Raw genomic sequence first — 21,918 nt, 5'->3', positions numbered from 1 at the left:
GTCTTCCAGCTTGGTTTGTTTAGCAATCATTTGCTGTACACCTACTATGTGCCGGGCTTGGTTTAAGGGGCGGAATTTGCTGAAAGGAGTGAGAACACAGACTCCTAGAAATCGGGGCTCTTGCCTTTGCCTTGCTGTCCCTGCGAAAAAAACCATACGGTGTGGAATCTAGAAAAATGGTACAGATGAACCTATTTGCAGGCAGAAATAGAGATGCAGATGTAGAAAGCCAACTTGTAGACATAGTGGGGGAGAAAGGGAGGGTGGGTCGGATTGGGAGAGTAGCACTGATGTATTTACATTACCAGCTGTAAAATAGATAGGTAATGGGAAGCTGCTGTAAAGCTCAGGGAGCTCAGCTAGGTGCTCTGTGATGACCTAGAGGGGTGGGATGGGAATGGTGGGAGGGAATATATGTATCCAGATAGCTGATTCACATTGTTGTAGAGTAGAAACTAACACAACATTGTAAAGCAATTATACTCCAATTAAAAAAAAAACAACATAAGGGTGTTTATCTGGGCTACAGGTATGGTCTGGCTACCCTCTGATGTAATTACTATAATTATCCTTACCTAAGGGGTGAGGAGACCGAAGAAGCATAAAAGGACTATGACCTAACTAGGCCACATGGTCTAGGTAGGATTGGAAGTGTTGGGCTCTGGCGTCCATGCTGTTGGCTACTATGCCTCCCTGAAGGACACAGGGGGTCCCATCTGCAGGTTGAAATGCCCAGCCAGTCTCTGTTTCTCATGACCGGAATGCTCAAAGAGGATCCACTGCTCAGTGACGTTGTATTAAAACTGGTGTCTGGGCGCCTAGACTTCCCACTGTGTTCCAGCCCCATAGCAGTTGGCCCTGCCATGTGGAGAGGGAGCCCAGAGGGGCTTGTGGGCTGAGGTCAGCCCCTGAGACAGATGACTGTGCCCTAGACCCTGTGGTCCTGGCCAGGCCCACCCTCAACAAGGCAGAGAAGGATTGAGAAAGAGGCCTCTTGCGTCACAGCTTCCCTGAGCCAATACAGGGAAAGTAAACTGACCTAACCTCGGCTTTTGGCAGAACTGCAGAATGGAAATTTTTTTTAAGTTTTTTTTTTTGATGTGGACCATTTTTAAAGTCTTTACTGAACTTGTTACAACACTGCTTCTGTTTTATGTTTGGGATTTTTGGCTGTGAAGCATGTGGGATTCTAGCTCCCTGACCAGAGATCAAATCCACACCCCCTACATTGGAAGCTGAAGTCTTAACCACTGGATCGACCGCCAGGGAAGTCCCTGGAATTCTGCCTGATTGAAAATTAAAGAATGACAGACACTAACACATATAAGGGGCAGAGGTCTCCCCAGCTCCTGCTTCCGGTTTTCCCATCTGAAATACTGACTCACTGATGAGATGAATCTCCTCTATCTGTGTTGGCCTGATTCTAGGTACCTCCAGCAGATTTCTCACCCTTTGACAATTTTACTTTTTCCTGAAATACCTAAAACACCAAAATGAAAGTTTCTTTCCACCTTTACCATTTATTTTACTTGGTTGCATCTTCAAAGCAACACGGACTAGTTTAGTGAATGGGGCTTATGGGCTGGCGTCTTTCCCCACCAGATTCTGTGGTCATTGTTTAAACAGGGTTTTCTGTGTGTATGTAGTTGGACTCTGATGCAGTACCAGGATGTAAGAATAGCATCCTGACGGACTTCCATTTCCTCCATATTTCAACTTGGAAATACTTCAAGGTATTATGGCTAAGTTAGATGCTTCCGTCCCTGATGAAACGTGCTGGCTGGACCCCGACCCTGCGCCACGTGTCCCTGAGTCTCGATGCTGTGAATTCCTGCCCCCAGTCCTTGGCTTCCACAGTGGCTCAGTGGTAAAGACCCCGCCTGCAATGCAAGAGATGTATGGGATGCAGGTTCAATCCCTGGGTTGAGAAAATCCCCTGGAGGAGGGCACAGCAACCCACACCAGCATTCTTGCCTGGAGAATCCCATAGACAGAGTATCCTGGCGTGCTACGTTCCATGGGGTCATGAACGAGTTGGACACGAGTGAAGTGATTTAGCATGCAAGCACCCTCGGGAGAGGATCTGAGAGTGTTTGATATACTGAGTTTGGAGAATTATCCTTAGCATACATCAGAAAAGACATTTTAGTTCTGAGCCGTAACATCGCGGGCGTGTGGAAGAATTTGCATAGTTACTGTGGAACGCTGGGGAAGAGGAGTGTTCAGTTCCCGAGCAATTATCACTGTTTCAGAGACAGTTAACTGCGCTGCAAAGTGGATCCATTTTCTCGCTGCAGAACAAGTGCGTTGGATTGTTTTTGTGATAACGATGCAATGAGTTCTCTTTGCTCTGTACTTCACCTGGTGGTGCTGTCTTTTCTCTCCTAGTGTGCTTGGAGCAGTATTCTGTGAAAATGGACACTCTGTGAAAATGGACTTAACTTCCTCTGTAGCACTTGAAATCCCAAGGGCACTGAGAGTCAGAAAGGCCATCTCATTCTAGAGATAAGGAAACTGAGACCGTAGGTGACTGATCCAGGGACATTCAGCACAGGGGGCACATGCATTTCCAAAGACCACGTGGAGCTGTTTTGCCCAGCTAGCACCCTCCACACTGAAAATCAGAGTAGAAAGTTGGAATATAGAAATAGCAGAAGATTGGGGATTGGAGCCGAAATCTGGCTACACTCGGAATACAGCATGAAACTGACGAAGAGAACAAAGGCAAAGTTGTAAAAACAAAAAAATTAGGGCAAACCCGAGTTTTAAATTTTCTTTTTTTTTTTTTTACCATTTTCCACCCGATGTAGCTGTGCACCTAAGTTAGCCGGCATGTGACTCTGACTTCCCATTTTAATATGCACATGCAGCGTGGACACTAAGTCCTCCTCAGCCTCCAACAAGAAGGGAGACTTAGCAGACACAGAGTCACTGATTTTCCAAAGTAAGTGAGAGGAGAAGATGATGAAAACCAAAGCCACTGTGGACCTCAGACTACAGGGCAGTGAACACGTGCAGTGTCTCATTCACCTCCTCCCCACACAGGTGAATAGAGTGAGGCACGGATGCTGGTCTCAGGTTTCTGGGGAAGCTGGGCCCAGGATTGACCTGGGTCTCCTGAGTTGGGGTTCTGTGCAGGTTGGAATCTTGTCTAACGGAAGATGTTTTTGGCTGTGAACCATAAGCCACCTAATTCAAACAGCCATCTAGCAAAGGTGGCCCAGAGGAGTTGTGGACTTTTTCTGCTGATCCTGACTTGGAAGGTGACTCTCCTGTCCCCTCCTGGTGCATCAGCCTCCATAGCTGTTAAGCGTCAGCATCCCACAGAAGTGACCCTGTGCTCTGAAGTCGCTCACTGGATGGATGTGGGGTGGGATGTTGAATTCCAACAGGTGCATCAATCTTGCACACCCAAATTGTCTTTACAGCTCTCCAAACACCTGACAGAGAAATCTTCAAAGGAAATAAACAAGACTTTATAGAGTCACTATTTCCATAGGTCACTAATGACTGAAAGGGGAGATAGCCAACCCCCTAGATAGATTCTAACATTTGGTTATTAGCATTCATTTAACGCATATTATGTGCATGTCTTTGCTGCAAAAATTTTGCTTTATTAACATACGGAGGCAAAATGGGTTCCCTCTAGATCCATCTTTATTTCTTCATTGTGGAAAGAATATGCGCATAGACAAAATCATGATCCGCGCGGGAGAAGATTCACTAATATCACAGTCATCTTTGCTGGGTGAGTGTACATTCAGCCCAAGACCGGGGTCTTCAAATGTTACGAGGCTGTTGAGAGATGCAGAAAGGATTAGGAAGAGGGATGATGGGCAGGTGGGGAGTGTTGGGGACCTGCCAACATCCTAGAATGACTCGTTCCCCCCCAATATACCTGCCGTCCAACCTGGGCCATTACCTCTACGTCTTCCAAATAAAAGACAGGACTGTGCTGTGCTGTGCTTAGTCACTCAGTCATGTCTGACTCTCTGAACCCATGGACTGTATAACCTGCCAACCTGGGATTCTCCAGGCAAGAGTACTGGAGTAGCTTGCCATGCCCTCCTCCAGTGGATCTTCCCAACCCAGGGATTGGACTCAGGTCTCCCGCATTGCAGCTGGATTCTTTACCATCTGAGCCACCAGAGAAGCCCAAAAGACAGGACTACATAATCTTTTTTGTTTTTCAGTTGAGGTAAAATTCACATGCCATAAAATCAGCCATTTTAAAGTGTACAAATCAGCCACAGTTAGTGTGTTGAGAAAGTGATGCAACCACCACCTCTATCTGATTCCAACACATGTTCATCACCCCCAAGGGAGACCCCCGACTCATTAAGCTGGATGAGCATCATCTTTTAAGGACCTCAATTGTATGACTCTATGGCTTTAAAATAGGAACTCAACTCATTTAGCTCTGTAAAACAAAAGAGAATAAAACAAGACCCTCCGAGCTGTAGAGATTTTAAGATTCCCCATAAAAGTAGAACATCTAAATATTTGCCTCTAACAAACATGGCCAGAGTGGCTGATGGGAATTTCCCAGGGCAGATGATGCCACGCAGATCATTACAGGACTGGCCAGTGTTTTTCTGCTGTTGGAAACTTCCACGGCTGGGCCAGTCGGTGCCCACGGAGCAGCATCCGTGACAGTGGACACCCACAGTGGATTTGCGCAGAACCTTTGACACCAGGACAAGACACAGGATTTACACTGTTAGTTTCTTGTCATCTCCTAGAAAACCACTGTCCCTTTGATCTTTACCAGAAAAGGGGCAGGCTGACACAGGAATTCAGATTCCTGAGCTGAGGGACATTTTTGTGGTCACTCCCATCAGTTTGGGGTAGAGGAGAGAGGTCAGGAAGCAAAAGTTAGAACTGGACATGAAACAAAAGACTGGTTCCAAATAGGAAAAGGAGTACATCAAGGCTGTATATTAACACCCTGCTTATTTAACTTCTATGCAGAGTACATCATGAGAAACGCTGGGCTGGATGAAGCACAAGCTGGAATCAAGATTGCTGGGAGAAATATCAATAACCTCAGATATGCAGATGCAGATGACACCACCCTTATGGCAGAAAGTGAAGAGGAACTAAAAAGCCTCTTGATGAAAGTGAAAGAGGAGAGTGAAAAAGTTGGCTTAAAGCTCAACATTCAGAAAACAGATCACGGCATCTGGTCCCATCATTTCATGGGAAATAGATGGGGAAACAGTGGAAACAGTATCAGACTTAATTTTGGGGGGGCTCCAAAATCACTGCAGATGGTGATTGCAGCCATGAAATTCAAAGATGCTTACTCCTTGGAAGGAAAGTTATGAACAACTTAGATAGCATATTCAAAAGCAGAGACATTACTTTGCCAACAAAGGTCCATCTAGTCAAGGCTATGGTTTTTCCAGTGGTCATGTATGGATGTGAGAGTTGGACTGTGAAGAAAGCTGAGTGCCGAAGAATTGATGCTTTTGAACTGTGCTGTTGGAGAAGACTCTTGAGAGTCCCTTGGACTGCAAGGAGATCCAGCCAGTCCATTCTAAAGGAGATCAGTCCTAGGTGTTCTTTGGAAGGACTGATGCTAAAGCTGAAACTCCAGTACTTTGGCCACCTCATGTGAAGAGTTGACTCATTGGAAAAGACTCTGATGCTGGGAGGGATTGGGGGCAGGAGGAGAAGGGGATGACAGAGAATGAGATGGCTGGATTGCATCACCGACTTGATTGACGTGAGTCTGAGTGAACTCCGGGAGTTGGTGATGGACAGGGAGGCCTGGGGTGCTGCAATTCATGGGGTCGCAAAGAGTTGGACACGACTGAGCGACTGAACTGAACTGAACTGAAGAGAGGTCAAGGGCTTGCAGTTGATAGCCCCAGCTTGGGAAAATGGTTTATTTGCTCTCTCTTGTTGATATTTAGTCACTGAGTCGTGTCATTTGTCCTCTCTGAGTCTCAGCTATTCCATCCTTCCAATGAAAGAACTGATTGTAAGCAGTGGATTTCCAATGTTTTCTGAAATTCCTTGCTCAACAGAGATCCAGTATGTCAGTCTAATACAATATGTGCCACGAGCATGCGTGCTCAATCGTGTCCAGCTCTTTGAGACCCCATGGACTGTAGCCCTGCCAGGCTTCTCTGTCTGTGGGATTTCCCAAGCAAGAATACAGGAGTGGGTTGCCATTTCCTCCTCCAGGAGGTTTTCCCACCCCAGGGATCAAACCTGCGTCTCTTGCATTGCAGGCAGATTCTTTGCCACTGAGCCATTTGGGAAGACCCAATACATAGCACAGATGAGGTCAAATCTGTTGTGAGTGAGGAGGGTTCTGAGCACATCTTGCCTGGCCATTCATCCTTCCACCTCCTTAGGAGGCTCAGAAGTTCAATTCAGTTTAGTTCAGTCACTCAGTCGTGTCCATCTCTTTGCGACCCCATGAATTGCAGCATGCCAGGCCTCCCTGTCCATCACCAACTCCCGGAGTTCACTCAGACTCACGTCAATCAAGTCGGTGATGCCATCCAGCCATCTCATTCTCTGTCATCCCCTTCTCCTCCTGCCCCCAATCCCTCCCAGCATCAGAGTCTTTTCCAATGAGTCAACTCTTCGCATGAGGTGGCCAAAGTACTGGAGTTTCAGCTTTAGCATCAGTCCTTCCAAAGAACACCTAGGACTGATCTCCTTTAGAATGGACTGGCTGGATCTCCTTGCAGTCCAAGGGACTCTCAAGAGTCTTCTCCAACAGCACAGTTCAAAAGCATCAATTCTTCGGCACTCAGCTTTCTTCACAGTCCAACTCTCACATCCATACATGACCACTGGAAAAACCATAGCCTTGACTAGATGGACCTTTGTTGGCAAAGTAATGTCTCTGCTTTTGAATATGCTATCTAAGTTGTTCATAACTTTCCTTCCAAGGAGTAAGCATCTTTGAATTTCATGGCTGCAATCACCATCTGCAGTGATTTTGGAGCCCCCCAAAAATAAAGTCTGATACTGTTTCCACTGTTTCCCCATCTATTTCCCATGAAATGATGGGACCAGATGCCGTGATCTCAGTTTTCTGAATGTTGAGCTTTAAGCCAACTTTTTCACTCTCCTCTTTCACTTTCATCAAGAGGCTTTTTAGTTCCTCTTCACTTTCTGCCATAAGGGTGGTGTCATCTGCATCTGCATATCTGAGGTTATTGATATTTCTCCCAGCAATCTTGATTCCAGCTTGTGCTTCATCCAGCCCAGCGTTTCTCATGATGTACTCTGCATAGAAGTTAAATAAGCAGGGTGTTAATATACAGCCTTGATGTACTCCTTTTCCTATTTGGAACCAGTCTTTTGTTTCATGTCCAGTTCTAACTTTTGCTTCCTGACCTGGATATAGGTTTCTCAAGAGACAGGTCAGGTGGTCTGGTATTTCCATCTCTTTCAGAATTTTCCACAGTTTATTGTGATCCACAGAGTCAAAGGCTTTGGCATAGTCAAAAAAGCAGAAATAGATGTTTTTCTGGAACTCTCTTGCTTTTTCCATGATCCAGCAGCGGATGTTGGCAATTTGATCTCTGGTTCCTCTGCCTTTTCTAAAACCAGCTTCAACATCTGGAAGTTCACAGTTCACGTATTGCTGAAGCCTGGCTTGGAGAATTTTGAGCATTACTTTACTAGTGTGTGAGATGAGTGCAATTGTGTGGTAGTTTGAGCATTCTTTGGCATTGCCTTTCTTTGGAATTGGAATGCAAACTGACCTTTTCCAGTCCTGTGGCCACTGCTGAGTTTTCCAAATTTGCTGGCATATTGAGTACAGCACTTTCACAGCATCATCTTTCAGAATTTGAAATAGCTTGACTGGAATTCCATTACCTCCCCTAGCTTTGTTCGTAGTGATGCTTTCTAAGGCCCACTTGACTTCACATTCCAGGATGTCTGGCTCTAAGTGAGTGATCACACCATCTTGATTATCTGGGTCACGAAACTCTTTTTTATACAGTTCTGTGTATTCTGGCCACCTCTTCTTAATATCTTCTGCTTCTGTTAGGTCCATACTATTTCTGTCCTTTATCAAGCCCATCTTTGCATGAAATGTTCCCTTGGTATCTCTAATTTTCTTGAAGAGGAGATCTCTAGTCTTTCCCATTCTGTTGTTTTCCTCTATTTCTTTGCATTGATCTCTGAGGAAGGCTTTCTTATCTCTCCTTGCTATTCTTTGGAACTCTGCATTCAGATGCTTATATCTTTCCTTTTCTCCTTTGCCTTTCGCTTCTCTTCTTTTCACAGCTATTTGTAAGGCCTCCCCAGATAGCCATTTTGCTTTTTTACATTTCTTTTCCATGGGGATGGTCTTGATCCCTGTCTCCTATACAATGTCACGAACCTCCAATGTCACGAACCTCCATCCATGGTTCATGAGACACTCTCTCTATCAGATCTATTCCCTTAAATCTATTTCTCACTTCCACTGTATAATCATAAGGGATTTGATTTAGGTCATAGCTGAATGGTCTAGTGGTTTTCCCTAGTTTCTTCAATTTAAATCTGAATTTGGCAATAAAGAGTTCATGATCTGAGCCACAGTCAGCTCCCAGTCTTGTTTTTGCTGACTGTATAGAGCTTCTCCATCTTTGGCTGCAAAGAATATAATCAATGTTCTCTCAGTGTTGACCATCTGGTGATGTCCATGTGTAGAGTCTTCTCTTGTGTTGTTGGAAGAGCTATGACCAGTGCATTCTCTTGGCAAAACTCTATTAGCCTTTGCCCTGCTTCATTCTGTATTCCAAGGCCAGATTTACCTGTTACCCCAGGTGTTTCTTGACTTCCTACTTTTGCATTCCAGTCCCCTATAATGAAAAGGACATCTTTTTGGGGCGTTAGTTCTAAAAGGTCTGTAGGTCTTCATTGAACCGTTCAACTTCAGCTTCTTCAGCATTACTGGTTGGGGCATAGACTTGGATTACTGTGATATTGAATGGTTTGCCTTGGAAATGAATAGAGATTATTCTGTTGTTTTTGAGATTGCATCCAAGTACTGCATTTCAGACTCTTCTGTTGACCATGATGGCTACTCCATTTCTTCTAAGGGATTCCTGCCCACAGTAGTAGATATAATGGTCATCTGAGTTAAATTCACCCATTCCAGTCCATTTTAGTTTGCTGATTCCTAGAATGTCGACGTTCACTCTTCCCGTCTCCTGTTTGACTACTTCCAATTTGCCTTGATTCATGGACCTAACATTTAGGAGGTTCAGAAGAATTCCCCCTAAATCCCTCAGAACACAGGGTGGAAACCATGGCTCCTGACTCTACAGGAACTCCAAGTTCTGGTTGGCTGGTCTTGGGAATTCCTGTTTTAATTTTATTGGTCTCAAGGTAACCAGGAAAATGCCAATGTATGTCAATCAAACTGTCCTCAAAATCCAAGTTCATGGCTTTGCTTTTCATTGCTTATCTGGAATGCAGCCATTCCCCACCCCTCGCCTCACCTGCTCACACCTTTCATCCTGGTCCTGCCTTGGTTTCCAAGTTGCCCTTCTGACAGCTCCATCCACATGGGCAACTGAAACTTTTCTTTTCTTTTTTAATTAGAGGATAATTGCTTTACAATGTTGTGTTGGTTTCTGCTGTACAACAACATGAATCAGCCATAATTATATTTATATCTTCTCCCTTTAGAGTCTCTCTCCTCCTCCCATCCCACCCCTCCAGGTTGTCATAGAGTACCAGGCTCTATGTTATATAGCATATATATATGTCATACACACACATACACACACACACACACACACACACACACACACACATATATATATATAGGTTCCCTATGTTATATAACAGCTCCCTGGTACTTATCTATTTTGTACATGATAAAGGTTTTTCATGATAAAGGCTTTTCAGTGGGCTTTCTAGGTGGTGCTAGTGGTAAAGATTCTGCCTGCCAGTTTAGGAGATGCAAGAAACTCGGGTTCCATCCCTGGATCAGGAAGATTCCCTGGAGAAGGAAATGGCAACCCACTCCAGTATTCTTGCCTAAAAAATCCCATGGACAGAGGAACTGGCGGGCTACAGTGCATGAGGCCGCAAACAGTCAGACACAGCACAAATTACACAAAGGCTTTTCAAAGTCTTGCTTCCTCACTCCTCAGAACCCTGGGGTCAGCCAGCTATAGCTTAGGACAACAAAAAAAAGTGTATGTGACCTCAAGGAGATGTAGTGAAACTGTTTGTTTTTTTCAGTGTCTGATCTTTCTCCTTTCAACAAAGCAGTTTTGTGTCTGGGCTCAACTTTTTAGATGCTTTCTAAAAGAAGAGAAACTTTGTACCTTAGGATATGTTTAAACAGCCCCAGGTAAGCCGAGGGGTCTCTGTGGTGTTTACAAATGTAGAAACGACAGATGCAGCTCACAGAGTGGGCCGGGCAGAGGTGGCCCCCACCTTCCCTGGCCACCTAGGAACGTATTGAAAAATCCACACGGCAGGTGTGACTGAGGATCCCCAGGGAGTCCAGCAGCAGAGCAACAGCAGAGCTGCCACTGCAGGTCCCCATGGCCGGTACTCAGTTCTGAGACTTACTTAGAACTCAGTGTTAGTCGCTCAGTCGTGTCCAACACTTTGCAACCCCATGGATTATATATAGCCTGCCAGGCTCCTCTGTCCATGAAATTCTCCAGGTAAGAATACTGGTGTGAGTGGCCATTCCCTTCTGCATTGGATATTCCTGGACCAGGGACTGAACCCAGGTCTCTGGCATTGCAGGCAGATTCTTTACCTTCTGAACTACCTGGGAAGCCCATTTACAATGAAGCCCGTGGATAAATGGGGAAGACACAATGTCAGCAGTCAGTCCTTTGAAAACATTGCTCAGTGAGTCCCCTCTGGGGCAGGGAGTCTCCGAGGACAGGGACAGACCTGGGTCCCGAGTCATCATCAACAGAGGGCATCAAGTGGGGCAGCGGGAGACAAGCCTCAGATCTGCTCCATCTTGGTCTCTGAGTTGGGGTGTTTTTAAAGAGGAAGAGCATTCTTTCGTCTAGGCCGCCGACATGCCATCCAGACTAAGGAAGACCCGGAAACTTAGGGGCCACGTGAGCCACGGCCACGGCCGCATCGGCAAACACCGGAAACACCCGGGAGGCTGAGGTGATGCTGGTGGCATGCATCATCACAGGATCAACTTCGACAAATATCACCCAGGGTACTTAGGGAAAGTTGGTATGAGGCATTACCACTTAAAGAGGAACCAGAGTTTCTGTCCGACTGTCAACCTTGATAAATTGTGGGCCTTGGTTAGTGAGCAGACACGAGTAAATGCTGCCAAGAACAAGACAGGAGCTGCTCCTATCATCGATGTGGTTCGATCAGGTTACTACAAAGTTCTGGGGAAAGGAAAGCTCCCAAAGCAGCCTGTCATCGTGAACGCCAAATTCTTCAGTAGGAGAGCTGAGGAGAAGATTAAGAGTGTAGGTGGGGCTTGTGTCCTGGTGGCTTGAAGCCACATGCTGGGAAATTCATTAAATGTTAAGTGCTTTTCTCTTCTGGAAAAAAAAAATAAAATAAAGAGGAAGAGCAAAGAAAAAGGAATTAACCATTGTTTTGTGACCTTTCTTAACCGTACTTTCAAGGGTGAGGATTCTCTGGTTTATGACTCTCTGGCCAGGTGATCTGTGGCTCAGGGGTCTGTGAGTTCACCTGGCCTTGGAGAAACAACCCGATTTTGTACGTAAACAATCAGACCTACAGCAGCAACTTCAGTGCGTTAATGAAGTTCTGACAACAATGGTCTTAGTCATCTAACTCAGGTTGATTAGTGCTCAGTTAGCACAGCATAGAGTTCTGAGGGGACAAGAACAGGATTGAGGTCAGAGGAGGCAGGTAAGGGGACAGTTTGGGTAGAGAGATTAATCATAAACTCAGTAAGGGAACCCGATTTTGGGGGGCTCGGTTTCACTATTACAGTTTTTATCAGCAAACTGGCAATCTCTACTCACTTGGGGAGATCAGCCACCTGGGTGTGAAGGTGTGTGCTGCGTATTTACTCAAAGGTTGTTCCTTTGAATGGCTACTTTCACTGATATCAGGTGCTCAGAAAGTGTCTCCAGCAACGGAGTGTTACGTTGTGGTAGAAACTAGACGGGACACACTTCTGTTTGGCTGACAGCATTGTTATGAATGAATTCCAGTGACCATTTAGGCAAACGATTTTAAACTAAACAGAAACATCTCCTGTTGTACTTACACTGAAAGATTCAATTGGCTGAATTAAAAGTGTGAATAAATGAACTTGCTTGTACCCTTTAAAAAATCTCTCCTGCCCTCACAGCAACTATTGATTTACACGTTCTTAGTAAATTAGTTTGTTTTGTAGAATTTTATATGATGGGAATCATAAAAATGTTTGCATTTTAAAAATTGTACTTCCCTCAATGCTGCATAATTATTTCATGATTCATAATTCATAGCTTCATTCTTTTTATAGCCATGTACTATCCTGTATAGATGCCCCACAATTTCCTTACCCGCTTAATGGACATTCAGCTTGTTTTCAGTTTTGGCTTTTACAAACAAAGCCTTATGTTACACACACACACACACACACACACACACACACACACACACAATCTGAATAAATGAAACATAGCAATGGGTTGATAGTTTTGGTGTAAGTTGGTGACGTGTGTACACTCAACACGGCTGTGGGAGTGAAGTCGCATAGGATGGTCCTCAAAGAACTTCTGGTCTGAGATGGTTGTTCCCAATGCCTTGTGATTGTCACAGCTCCTCACAGACACAGTCATGAAGCCATCTCAGCTCACACTCCACAGGGCAGGAGGGCATGTTTCCACTGATCTCCTCCAGTGAGAGTACGCCCACTGAGCTACGGGGCTGGCTGCTGGTGGTTGGGGCCTGGCCCTGTTCTCCCGACTTCTCACCTAGTGTTCTCGAAAAGCTAGCCAGCAGTTCCATAGCTCATTAAATTGGACTGATGTTCTGATGGCTTGCAAAGCAAATTTTTTTACAGCTGTTATAAAGGTCTCATTGCTCAAGTGTAATCGAGCAAAACTGCCAAGCCCCCTCCACTCCCTGGATGCTAGGATTTGCAAAGGCAACAGAAAGTGTACAGTTGACTCCAGAAATAACTGCACCCAGCCCAGAACTCCTGGGACAATACGTGGAAGGTTCCAGGAGGGGCAAAGTTCCCTTACAAGAGACAGTCCGGAGCTTGGCCGCTTGTGTTCCAGTCCCTCTCTGCAACCCACCAGCCTGGGGCTGGGAAGTAGTCGCCAGATCCCTGATGCCTCAGTGTCCTTGTCTGCACACAGTGGGGCTTGTGGACTCCACTTAGGGTGCAAGGAGTTAGTCAATGCAGAGCACTTACAACATTCAGCACCTACTGTGTGCCAGAAACTGTGCATACAGAAAGAAACAAAATAGATAGAGATCCTTGCCCTTATGGAATTTATACTTGGGGTAGGGGCAGGGGGCACACCATGGACACTCTATAAGGTTAATGGCCCCTAATTAACGTCAGACAGTTGCCAATAAGCCAGGCACCATCCCACTTTTGGGGGTGTTCTTCCCGTGGGCCTTTGCCTGTGGGGTGATAACCTCACCACTGCCCTGTTCTGCCAACCAGCAAACATCTGTACTCAAGATGCACTGCCAAAACCCCTGAGGTCCCCCACGAGCCTCTGTGCCATCCCACCCTGCCTTTCAACGGGAGGGCCTGTGTTTTGCATCTTCAGGGGACTGGGGCAGAGCTCCATCAATCAGAAGTTGTGTAAGGGCCTGCCATGGCTGATCCAGGGGCCGCAGGCCATGCGGCACTCATTAACGACTGTCTGTTCAATGATTATCTGCCTGGGTTTATTGTGGTGAGCCAGTCCAAAGCATAACTGATCGTGGCCGTGATCCAAAGACCAGCCCCTGACGTCAGAGTCGAGCCTCTCTGGGTGTGGTTGGGGGGCCGGGCCTCTCTCTTTCTTGGAATTTAAAGTCCAGGAAGTTCTGCCTCCAAACCCCAAACAGGGCCTTCCCACTGGGAACGCACGCTCACCCGCGGGAAGAGCCTTGCAAGAGACCCTTTGGCCTCTGATCTGATCGTCCAAAGAGAAGAAAGGTAGGCAGAGCCTGTTCACATACGTTTCTAACAAACTTCAGTGCTAACTGGAACTGGTTTTCTTTTTCCTCCTAGCCATGACGGTGACCCCGACAAAGTGTGCAGAGTTGAGGGTGTCCATGGTTGTCTTTGTTCAGGAAGCCCGTGCTTTTTCTATTGCAGGGAACCTCGGCATCCGTGCCCCCCAGCCCAGCTCTGCAGAGATGCCTCCTCAGCTCTCAGATGGCCTCAACTACTCAGCCAAAATCGTCCGGGGCTCCCTGGACAGCCTGCCCCAGGCCGTGAGGGAGTTCGTGGAGAGTAGCGCCAAGCTGTGCCGGCCCGACCAAGTCCACATCTGTGATGGGTCCGAGGAGGAGAACCGGCAGCTGCTGAGCCACATGGAGGAGGAGGGTGTGATCAAGAGGCTGAAGAAGTATGACAACTGGTGAGCACGCCTCTGCCCCCCACGCCGGCATTCGGCCTTCCTCTCTACCCAGGGTGCAGGTGGAACAAGGGGGACGAGGACCTCAGCAGAGCTGGGGCGGGGCTGTGTGGGTTGCAGACTCTTGAAAAACTTAGTAAAAGAGCCAGAACTGTGTAGACTTAATTTTACAATGTTTGCAGAGCAGCCCAAGTCATCAATGAAGGGGTGCATGCAAACTGTCTTTGCAAACCAGGTCCCCGATGGAAAGGATGGTCAGACAGTCCCTGTCCCAAAACACGAACTCCTGGTCTAGTGAGTGTCCCTCTGACTATGTCACAGTGGGCGTGGCTGTGTCCGCATTGACACAGCATCCTTAGTGCTCTGGTACCTGCCAGGTGTGGGAAGAACATGATGATGAGAAAACTGGTCCCTTCCTGAATGGTCCATGGCTGAGGGAACCTAGGGAGCAGATGCCATGCAGAATACCAGCACTTCTCTAATCCCCACCTGTGTATTTTAAATTTTTGTTTACTTGTTTATTTTCATCCGTGCTGGGTCTTCATTGCTGCGATGGGTTTTCTTTAGTTGCGGAAAGCGGGGGCTACTCTCTAGTTGCAGTGCCAGGGCCTCTCATTGTGGTGGCTTCTCCTGTTGCAGAGCACGGGCCCTAGAGCGTGGGGGCTTCAGTAATTGCGGCTCCCGGGCCCTCACACACAGGCTCAGGCTCAACAGTTGTGGTGAAAGGCCTTAGTTGCTCCATGGCCTGTGGGAAATTCCTGGACCATAAATCGAACCTGTGTCCCTTGCATTGCAAGGCAGATTCTTTACCACTCAGCCATGAGGGAAGCCCCTAATCTGTGTATTTTAATTTTTTTTTTTTGCAGCTGGTTGGCTCTCACTGACCCCAGGGATGTGGCCAGAATTGAAAGCAAGACAGTCATCATCACTCGAGAGCAGAGAGATACGGTGCCCATCCCCAAAACTGGCCTCAGCCAGCTGGGCCGCTGGATGTCCGAGGAGGATTTTGAGAAAGCGTTCAACGTCCGATTTCCGGGGTGCATGAAAGGTGAGTGAAACATTTATTTGACTGGGTACAATATCAGCAAACCTTTTATTATCATCTCTGTCCTACCGGTAATTGTCCCAGGTTCTCCCATTGCTCAGAGAGTTATAAATTCCACATAAGAAATGGCCACATATTAAAAATGTATAGCTCAGTGGTTTTATAGACTGTCTTTGATGACCAGGAAAACAATTTCTATGCTTGTGAATTTAAGATAGCTTGGTGGAACCCAGCTGCACATTTATGAAAACTCTTTAATTTTGCTGTTATGGCCACCTTTTCATTTCGTATTGTTGAGTCGGTAAGTTGTGTCCAACTTTTTTGTAACCCCATGGACTGCAGCATGCCAGGCTCCTCTGTCCACCACTGTCTCCTGGACTTTGCTCAAACTCTTGTCCATTGAGTTGGTGATGCCATCCAACCATCTCATCCTCTGTCACCTCTTTTTACTTTTGCCTTCAATCTTTCCCAGTGTCTTTTCCAATGAGTCAGTTCTTCGCATCAGGTGGCCAAAGTATTAGAGCTTCAGCATCAGTCCTTCCAATGAATATTCAGGGTTGATTTCCTTTAGGATTGACTGGAGTAATCTCCTTAAAGTCCACAGGACTCTCAGTGGCCTCTTCCAATCAAGGGGCTGGTGGCAAGCAAGATGTGATGTTGGAGAGGGATCATGAGAAGGGTCACAGATGGTGGTTGTCTGTGAGTTTGGGGTTGTTTCTCACCAGCTCCCACCTCCCGGCCCCACAGGTCGCACCATGTATGTCATCCCGTTCAGCATGGGGCCCCTGGGCTCTCCTCTGTCCAAGATTGGCATCGAGCTGACAGACTCGCCCTACGTGGTGACCAGCATGCGCATCATGACGAGGATGGGCGCCGCCGTCCTGGAAGCACTGGGGGACGGCGAGTTCGTCAAGTGCCTCCACTCCGTGGGGTGCCCTCTGCCTTTAAAAAGTAAGCGCATTATTTCAAAATCAAAAGCCAGAATTAAAAAAAGAAAAAGCTTACCCTTAAACTCCGTTGGGGACCTGGCACACTCATGTGGGCGTGTCCTCCTGCACAGAGCCTTTGGTTAACAACTGGGCCTGTAACCCTGAGCTCACACTCATCGCCCACCTGCCCGACCGCCGAGAAATCATCTCCTTTGGGAGTGGGTACGGCGGGAACTCGCTCCTTGGGAAGAAGTGCTTTGCCCTCAGGATGGCCAGCCGGCTGGCCAAGGAGGAGGGGTGGCTGGCAGAGCACATGCTGGTAAGACGCAGGGAATTCTACACGTGTGCAGCAGAGGGTCGGGCAGAGGAGGGGAAGTGGTAGACCCCTACTGCATTAGCATTCCTATTAGGAATCAGAGTTCCAGTGCTCCAAGGACACTGGGAATTCCATCAGTAACGATGAATGGCTTCCAGGCCCCCTCCGAGACTAGGGCGTGGACCTCTGGGGCAGAAAGGAACCAGTGCTTCAGGGGAAATCTTGTCTCCAACAGATTTTGGGCATCACCAACCCCAAGGGCCAGAAGAAGTACTTTGCGGCTGCGTTTCCCAGTGCCTGCGGGAAGACCAACCTGGCCATGATGAACCCCACTCTCCCGGGATGGAAAGTAGAGTGTGTGGGTGATGATATCGCCTGGATGAAATTTGACCAACAAGGTGACTCTTTGAGGCCCAGGTGTTGATCATAATCATTGGACCTTAGTGAAGTTTTGGGTTTAAACACACCAAATCCTCCCAAGCCCACGGTGTCCGGATTTTTAAATTCAGTTAGTTCTTGCAAAAGCTCGGACATATGTATTCCATCAGCTTTCTTTAATCTCATATCCAATCTGGATTGAAATGGGACCTTCTATCGCTATTTGTTTACATTTTGTTTAGCTGCTAAGTCATGTCTGACTCTTTGCAACACCATGGACTGTAGCCCCCCAGGCTCCTCTGTCCATGGGATTTCCCAGGCAAGGATATTGGAGTGGGTTGCCATTTCCTTCTCCAGAGGATCTTCCTGACCCAGGGATCGAATCCACGTTTCCTGCATTGACAGGCAGATTCTTTACACTGGGATACCTGGGCTGGTTAAAATAGTTTGATGGGGAACTGGTAAGAAAGTCAACGTTGATTAATAATGCTGGCATGAGACAAGAGAAAGAAATTCTGGGGAGGAGGGAAAAAATAAAAAGACTTGAGAATTTGGTGCAGAAATTAACCTGGCAAGATTGGTACTCACTTCCACTCCTTGGTTTAAAACTTTCCAGGTAACTTGCGGGCCATCAACCCAGAGAATGGGTTTTTTGGCGTCGCTCCAGGAACCTCTGTGAGGACAAACCCCAATGCCATCAAGACCATCCAGAAGAATACCATCTTCACCAACGTGGCCGAGACCAGTGACGGGGGCGTTTACTGGGAAGGCATTGACCAGCCACTGGCCTCAGGCATCAAGCTCATTTCCTGGAAGGGCAAAGAGTGGGACTTCAAGGATGGTAAGCCCCCCCAGGAGGCCCAGTGCCCCAGTCCTTGGGTGTGTGTGCTTGGCCAGACGCTCAGGGCCTGTCTTCCCTTGCTGCTGTAGGGGAACCTTGTGCCCACCCCAACTCACGGTTCTGCACTCCGGCCAGCCAGTGCCCCATCATTGACCCTGACTGGGAGTCTCCAGAGGGCGTGCCCATTGAGGGCATCATCTTCGGAGGGCGCCGGCCTGTTGGTGAGGCTCCTGGGCAATCGGGCTGGGACACGGGTGTGTCAGTACGGGGGGGGACGTGTCAGTACGGGGGGGACGTGTCACTACAAGGGCTCACGTTCCGTGATCTGGTTGGAGGGTGTCAGGGATACGGAGCTTCCTTTCACAAATGACAGGGTAATGAGCAAGCTCGGGCATAGAACCTAGTCTCTGCCCACTGAAACTCCTGGGTCCTTGTCCAGGGATGGGCTCCCAGTTTGACTTTGGCCACGTGGCCTCCTGCTATGACTCTGACGTGGCAGCGTCCGCCCTTAGCTCTGGCGCTCCCGCATCAGCCCCTTTAGAAGAGAGACCACACACAGCACATCTTTCCACTTGCGAGACGGCGTCTCGGCTGAGGGGCTGGGGGTCAAGGCCTCTAAGGAGCGTTTCTTTCTCTTGCTAAAGGTGTCCCTCTGGTCTACGAGGCTCTCAGCTGGCAGCACGGTGTGTTTGTGGGGGCGGCCATGAGATCTGAGGCCACGGCAGCGGCGGAGTACAAGGGTGAGTCTGGCCAAGATCCGGGCCGCCAAGAAGGGACAGCGACAGCTCTGTCTCTGTTTCTCCGTCTCTATTTTTGTGTTGCTCTGCTTCTCGGTCTCTCTGTTTCTATGCCTCTCTGTCTCTCTCCCTGTTTCTGTATCTCTGTGTCTCTCTGTCTCTTTCTGTCTCTGTATCTCTGTCTCTCAGTTGCCCCTCTGTCTCTTTATCTCTCTGTCTCCCCGTTTCTCTCTCTGTATATGCAGAGAGGTACAGAAAGCCAGGCGGCCGTGTCAACAGTAAGTGTGCCCATAGTCCTGAGGCCTCACTTACCCACAGGGTCCCCTGTTAACAGGCAAAGTCATCATGCACGACCCCTTCGCCATGCGCCCCTTCTTCGGCTACAACTTCGGCCAGTACCTGGCACACTGGCTCAGCATGGCCCAGCGCCCCGCAGCCAAGCTGCCCAAGATCTTCCATGTCAACTGGTTCCGAAAGGATAAGGCCGGCAGGTTCCTCTGGCCCGGCTTCGGCGAGAACTCCCGGGTGCTGGAGTGGATGTTCAACCGCGTGGGCGGGGAAGGCGGCGCCAAGCTCACGCCCATCGGCTACATCCCCAGTGAGGATGCCCTGGACCTCCGGGGCCTGGGGGATGTCGACGTGAAGGAGCTCTTCCACATCTCCAAGGAGTTCTGGGAGGAGGAGGTGGAAGAAATACAGAAGTACCTGGAGGAGCAGGTGAACGTCGATCTACCCCTGGAGATCAAGAATCAGGTCCTGGCCCTGAAGCAGAGAATCAGCCAGATGTAATCAGGTTCGCTTGACTGTCCACCTCCAATCCATACAACGCACCAGGAGCAGGAGACACGGCGCTTCCCAAATTCTCACTGCCTGCAGCACCGCAATGACCGCACCCAGGGGCTGATCGAAAGACACACCTTAATTTTTCAGATAAGACCTATAGCAGACTGAAGCTAGTCACTAAAGAGTTTGGGGAGGGAAATAGCAGTCTCCAGGAAATAGCAAACATTCATGATACAATGCACCTTTGTTCAACTTAGGGACACTCAAGCAGACAGTGTTTGTCTTTTCCCTTTAGCTGCATCAGTTAGCCAGAATGCACAGAAAAAGACACTTGAGCTGTATATATGTGTGTGTGCACATGCGTGTGTGTCTGTGTACTGTCGTCTAAAACGTACTTAATGACTTTGGAAAAATCTTGGGCAAGATTACCTAGTTGTTGCTAGAATGCAATGTTGCTTTCTTATTAATATGTGTGTTTAAATTATTTTTATATACCATGGTTCCTTACCTTTACGTAATTTCAACGTTTTCCCCTAACACTTCTTGGGAAAAAAAATCATAAAATAAACTTTTATAGAAAAGATGAATTTGTTTGCCTGGTTTTTCTTATCTGAACCACCAAGAAGAGGGGACTCTGATGAAACCTTCTGTGATAGAATCCCCTCCAAAGAACGTGGGACTACCCTGGTGGAGGGGGGTGAGCTGGGGGGTGGAGCAAGCCAGATGGGGAGGTGTGAGTGGAGAGACTGTCACCCAGAGGTGACACGCCACCATGCTTTGGGTTTTCTGAATTAACTCGAAGCCATCCATTAGTGCCCTTGAACATCCACAAACCTGTAAATTGTGGGTCTTGGGTAAGGGGAACAGGAGAGTTTAAAGCATGCTTTTTGACAAAACCTTGGGTGTGGGGGCTCGGCCTTTCATAAGAATTATATTGTGGCCAATTTCACAGACTTTTGTCAATAAATTCTCTTTTCAGCAACTCTTTTTTTCACTGTCATCCACTGGGGAGGAGAGTAGAGACAGAAATATCCTTTAGAAGAAAATAGAAAAAGGCATTGATGGAGCACCTTCTGTATACAGGGCATCACGCCTTTGATGGGCTCAAGGTGGGCTGCCTTGCACCCTCCTCTGGCCCCTCTGTCCCCGGTGTTTATTGGGTCCTCCAGGCAGTTTGAACAGACCACACGCTGGACCGGGCACATGTGTTCAATAGATGCACCGGGCTTTCTCTGGCTACTAGTCTCCTTTCTGGGCCAGCTCTCCTGCTCAGCACACACCAGGAAGTCAGTTCTCCTCAGCTCTGCTCACTTCCACAGCTTATGGACTCACCGTCCCCTTAAAGTCCTCTGTTTCTTCTGGGATCCATGTGGATGGGCAAGCTGAGATCCACCCGATGTTATAGGTGGGGAAACCAAGGCCAGGTGGGTCCTTCAGGGCTGTCAAACCGTAACCAGAGTTTTCTTCCCCTTTAAGGAGCTGAGAGCCTACGGGGCTCTGCCGGCAAAGTGTCATGTTCTGATAGCAAAATCACTGACAGTGAAAAATCATTTAACTGAATTAAGTGTTATCTGCTGTATTAATTTAAATCAGTGGCTTTCAAACTTGTTTCTTCCTTTTCGCTGCACAACCTATGATTGACAGCTACTCTGACTCAGAAACCCAGCTTCTAAGGGAGACAGAACAGGAGGCTGCCCACCTGAGGCTGGGCAGGTGTCGGGACCCAGGCCTCCTGTTTTCCTTTTTTCTACTCCCTGGGGGCCTCTGAGGAAGTTCTTTGGACCCCTGAGAGGCACTTTCAAGATATAGCTGGGGCACCATTTTTAAAATGCAGGCTCCAGACTTTGGCATCCTGTTCTAGGCTCTCGGAGGCTTCATTTCTTTTCGAGCAAAGCCGTCCATCTCACAGTTTCCTGCGCACAGCATCACCCACCCAGCCAGCAAACTCACACAGGACCGTGTTGCCACCTGGCCCAGGAAGCCAGGGAGACAGCCTGGAGGAAGTGTCTTAAACAGAATAAGAATTTTCAGAGAACCGAAAGGACTCAGCTATCGCCATTGGTACCTAAGTCGGTTTCCCCAAACTGAGCCAGCTGTGCTCCACCCACCTCCAAGTCCTAGTTTCTGTGCTGGGCCCACAATAATAGGGACGCTAGGACCTTGATGGCTGAGGTTCTATTGTTGAACCTGAGCTGTCAAGCGAAGGCAGGAAGGCAGCTAAGGCCAAGGTCATTTGCAGGTGATCAGACTGAGGCCTTGAGAGTGGCCCTTTGCTCAGGGTGGGGGTAAGAATGAGAAGTCAGGCTCCCGGTTCCTGATCAGCCCGCCCCACGGTACACGTGAGTCCAAACCAACAGAGGTACTGATGTC

At 47.9% G+C, this 21,918-nt stretch overlaps 1 protein-coding gene and 1 pseudogene across 1 annotated transcript in view; both read left to right on the top strand.

Moving 5' to 3' along the window:
• PCK1 (phosphoenolpyruvate carboxykinase 1) overlaps nt 1-20,006 on the top strand; it is a 48,322-nt gene extending 28,316 nt beyond the window's left edge. Inside the window, exons 3-11 of the mRNA XM_052650399.1 lie at nt 14,258-14,522; nt 15,386-15,567; nt 16,312-16,515; nt 16,625-16,812; nt 17,045-17,207; nt 17,804-18,028; nt 18,118-18,249; nt 18,673-18,768; nt 19,100-20,006. Coding sequence (XP_052506359.1) covers nt 14,299-14,522; nt 15,386-15,567; nt 16,312-16,515; nt 16,625-16,812; nt 17,045-17,207; nt 17,804-18,028; nt 18,118-18,249; nt 18,673-18,768; nt 19,100-19,554 — 1,869 coding nt within the window. The 5' untranslated portion in view covers nt 14,258-14,298 and the 3' untranslated portion in view covers nt 19,555-20,006. The remainder of the gene's footprint in view (nt 1-14,257; nt 14,523-15,385; nt 15,568-16,311; nt 16,516-16,624; nt 16,813-17,044; nt 17,208-17,803; nt 18,029-18,117; nt 18,250-18,672; nt 18,769-19,099) is intronic.
• LOC128058023 (60S ribosomal protein L27a-like) lies at nt 11,007-11,509 on the top strand (annotated as a pseudogene).
• Nucleotides 20,007-21,918: the final 1,912 nt, after the last annotated feature.

This window comes from Budorcas taxicolor, chromosome 13 (genome assembly GCF_023091745.1).
Source record: "Budorcas taxicolor isolate Tak-1 chromosome 13, Takin1.1, whole genome shotgun sequence".
NCBI lineage: Eukaryota > Metazoa > Chordata > Mammalia > Artiodactyla > Bovidae > Budorcas > Budorcas taxicolor.
This window is presented reverse-complemented; position numbering and strand designations above follow the sequence as displayed.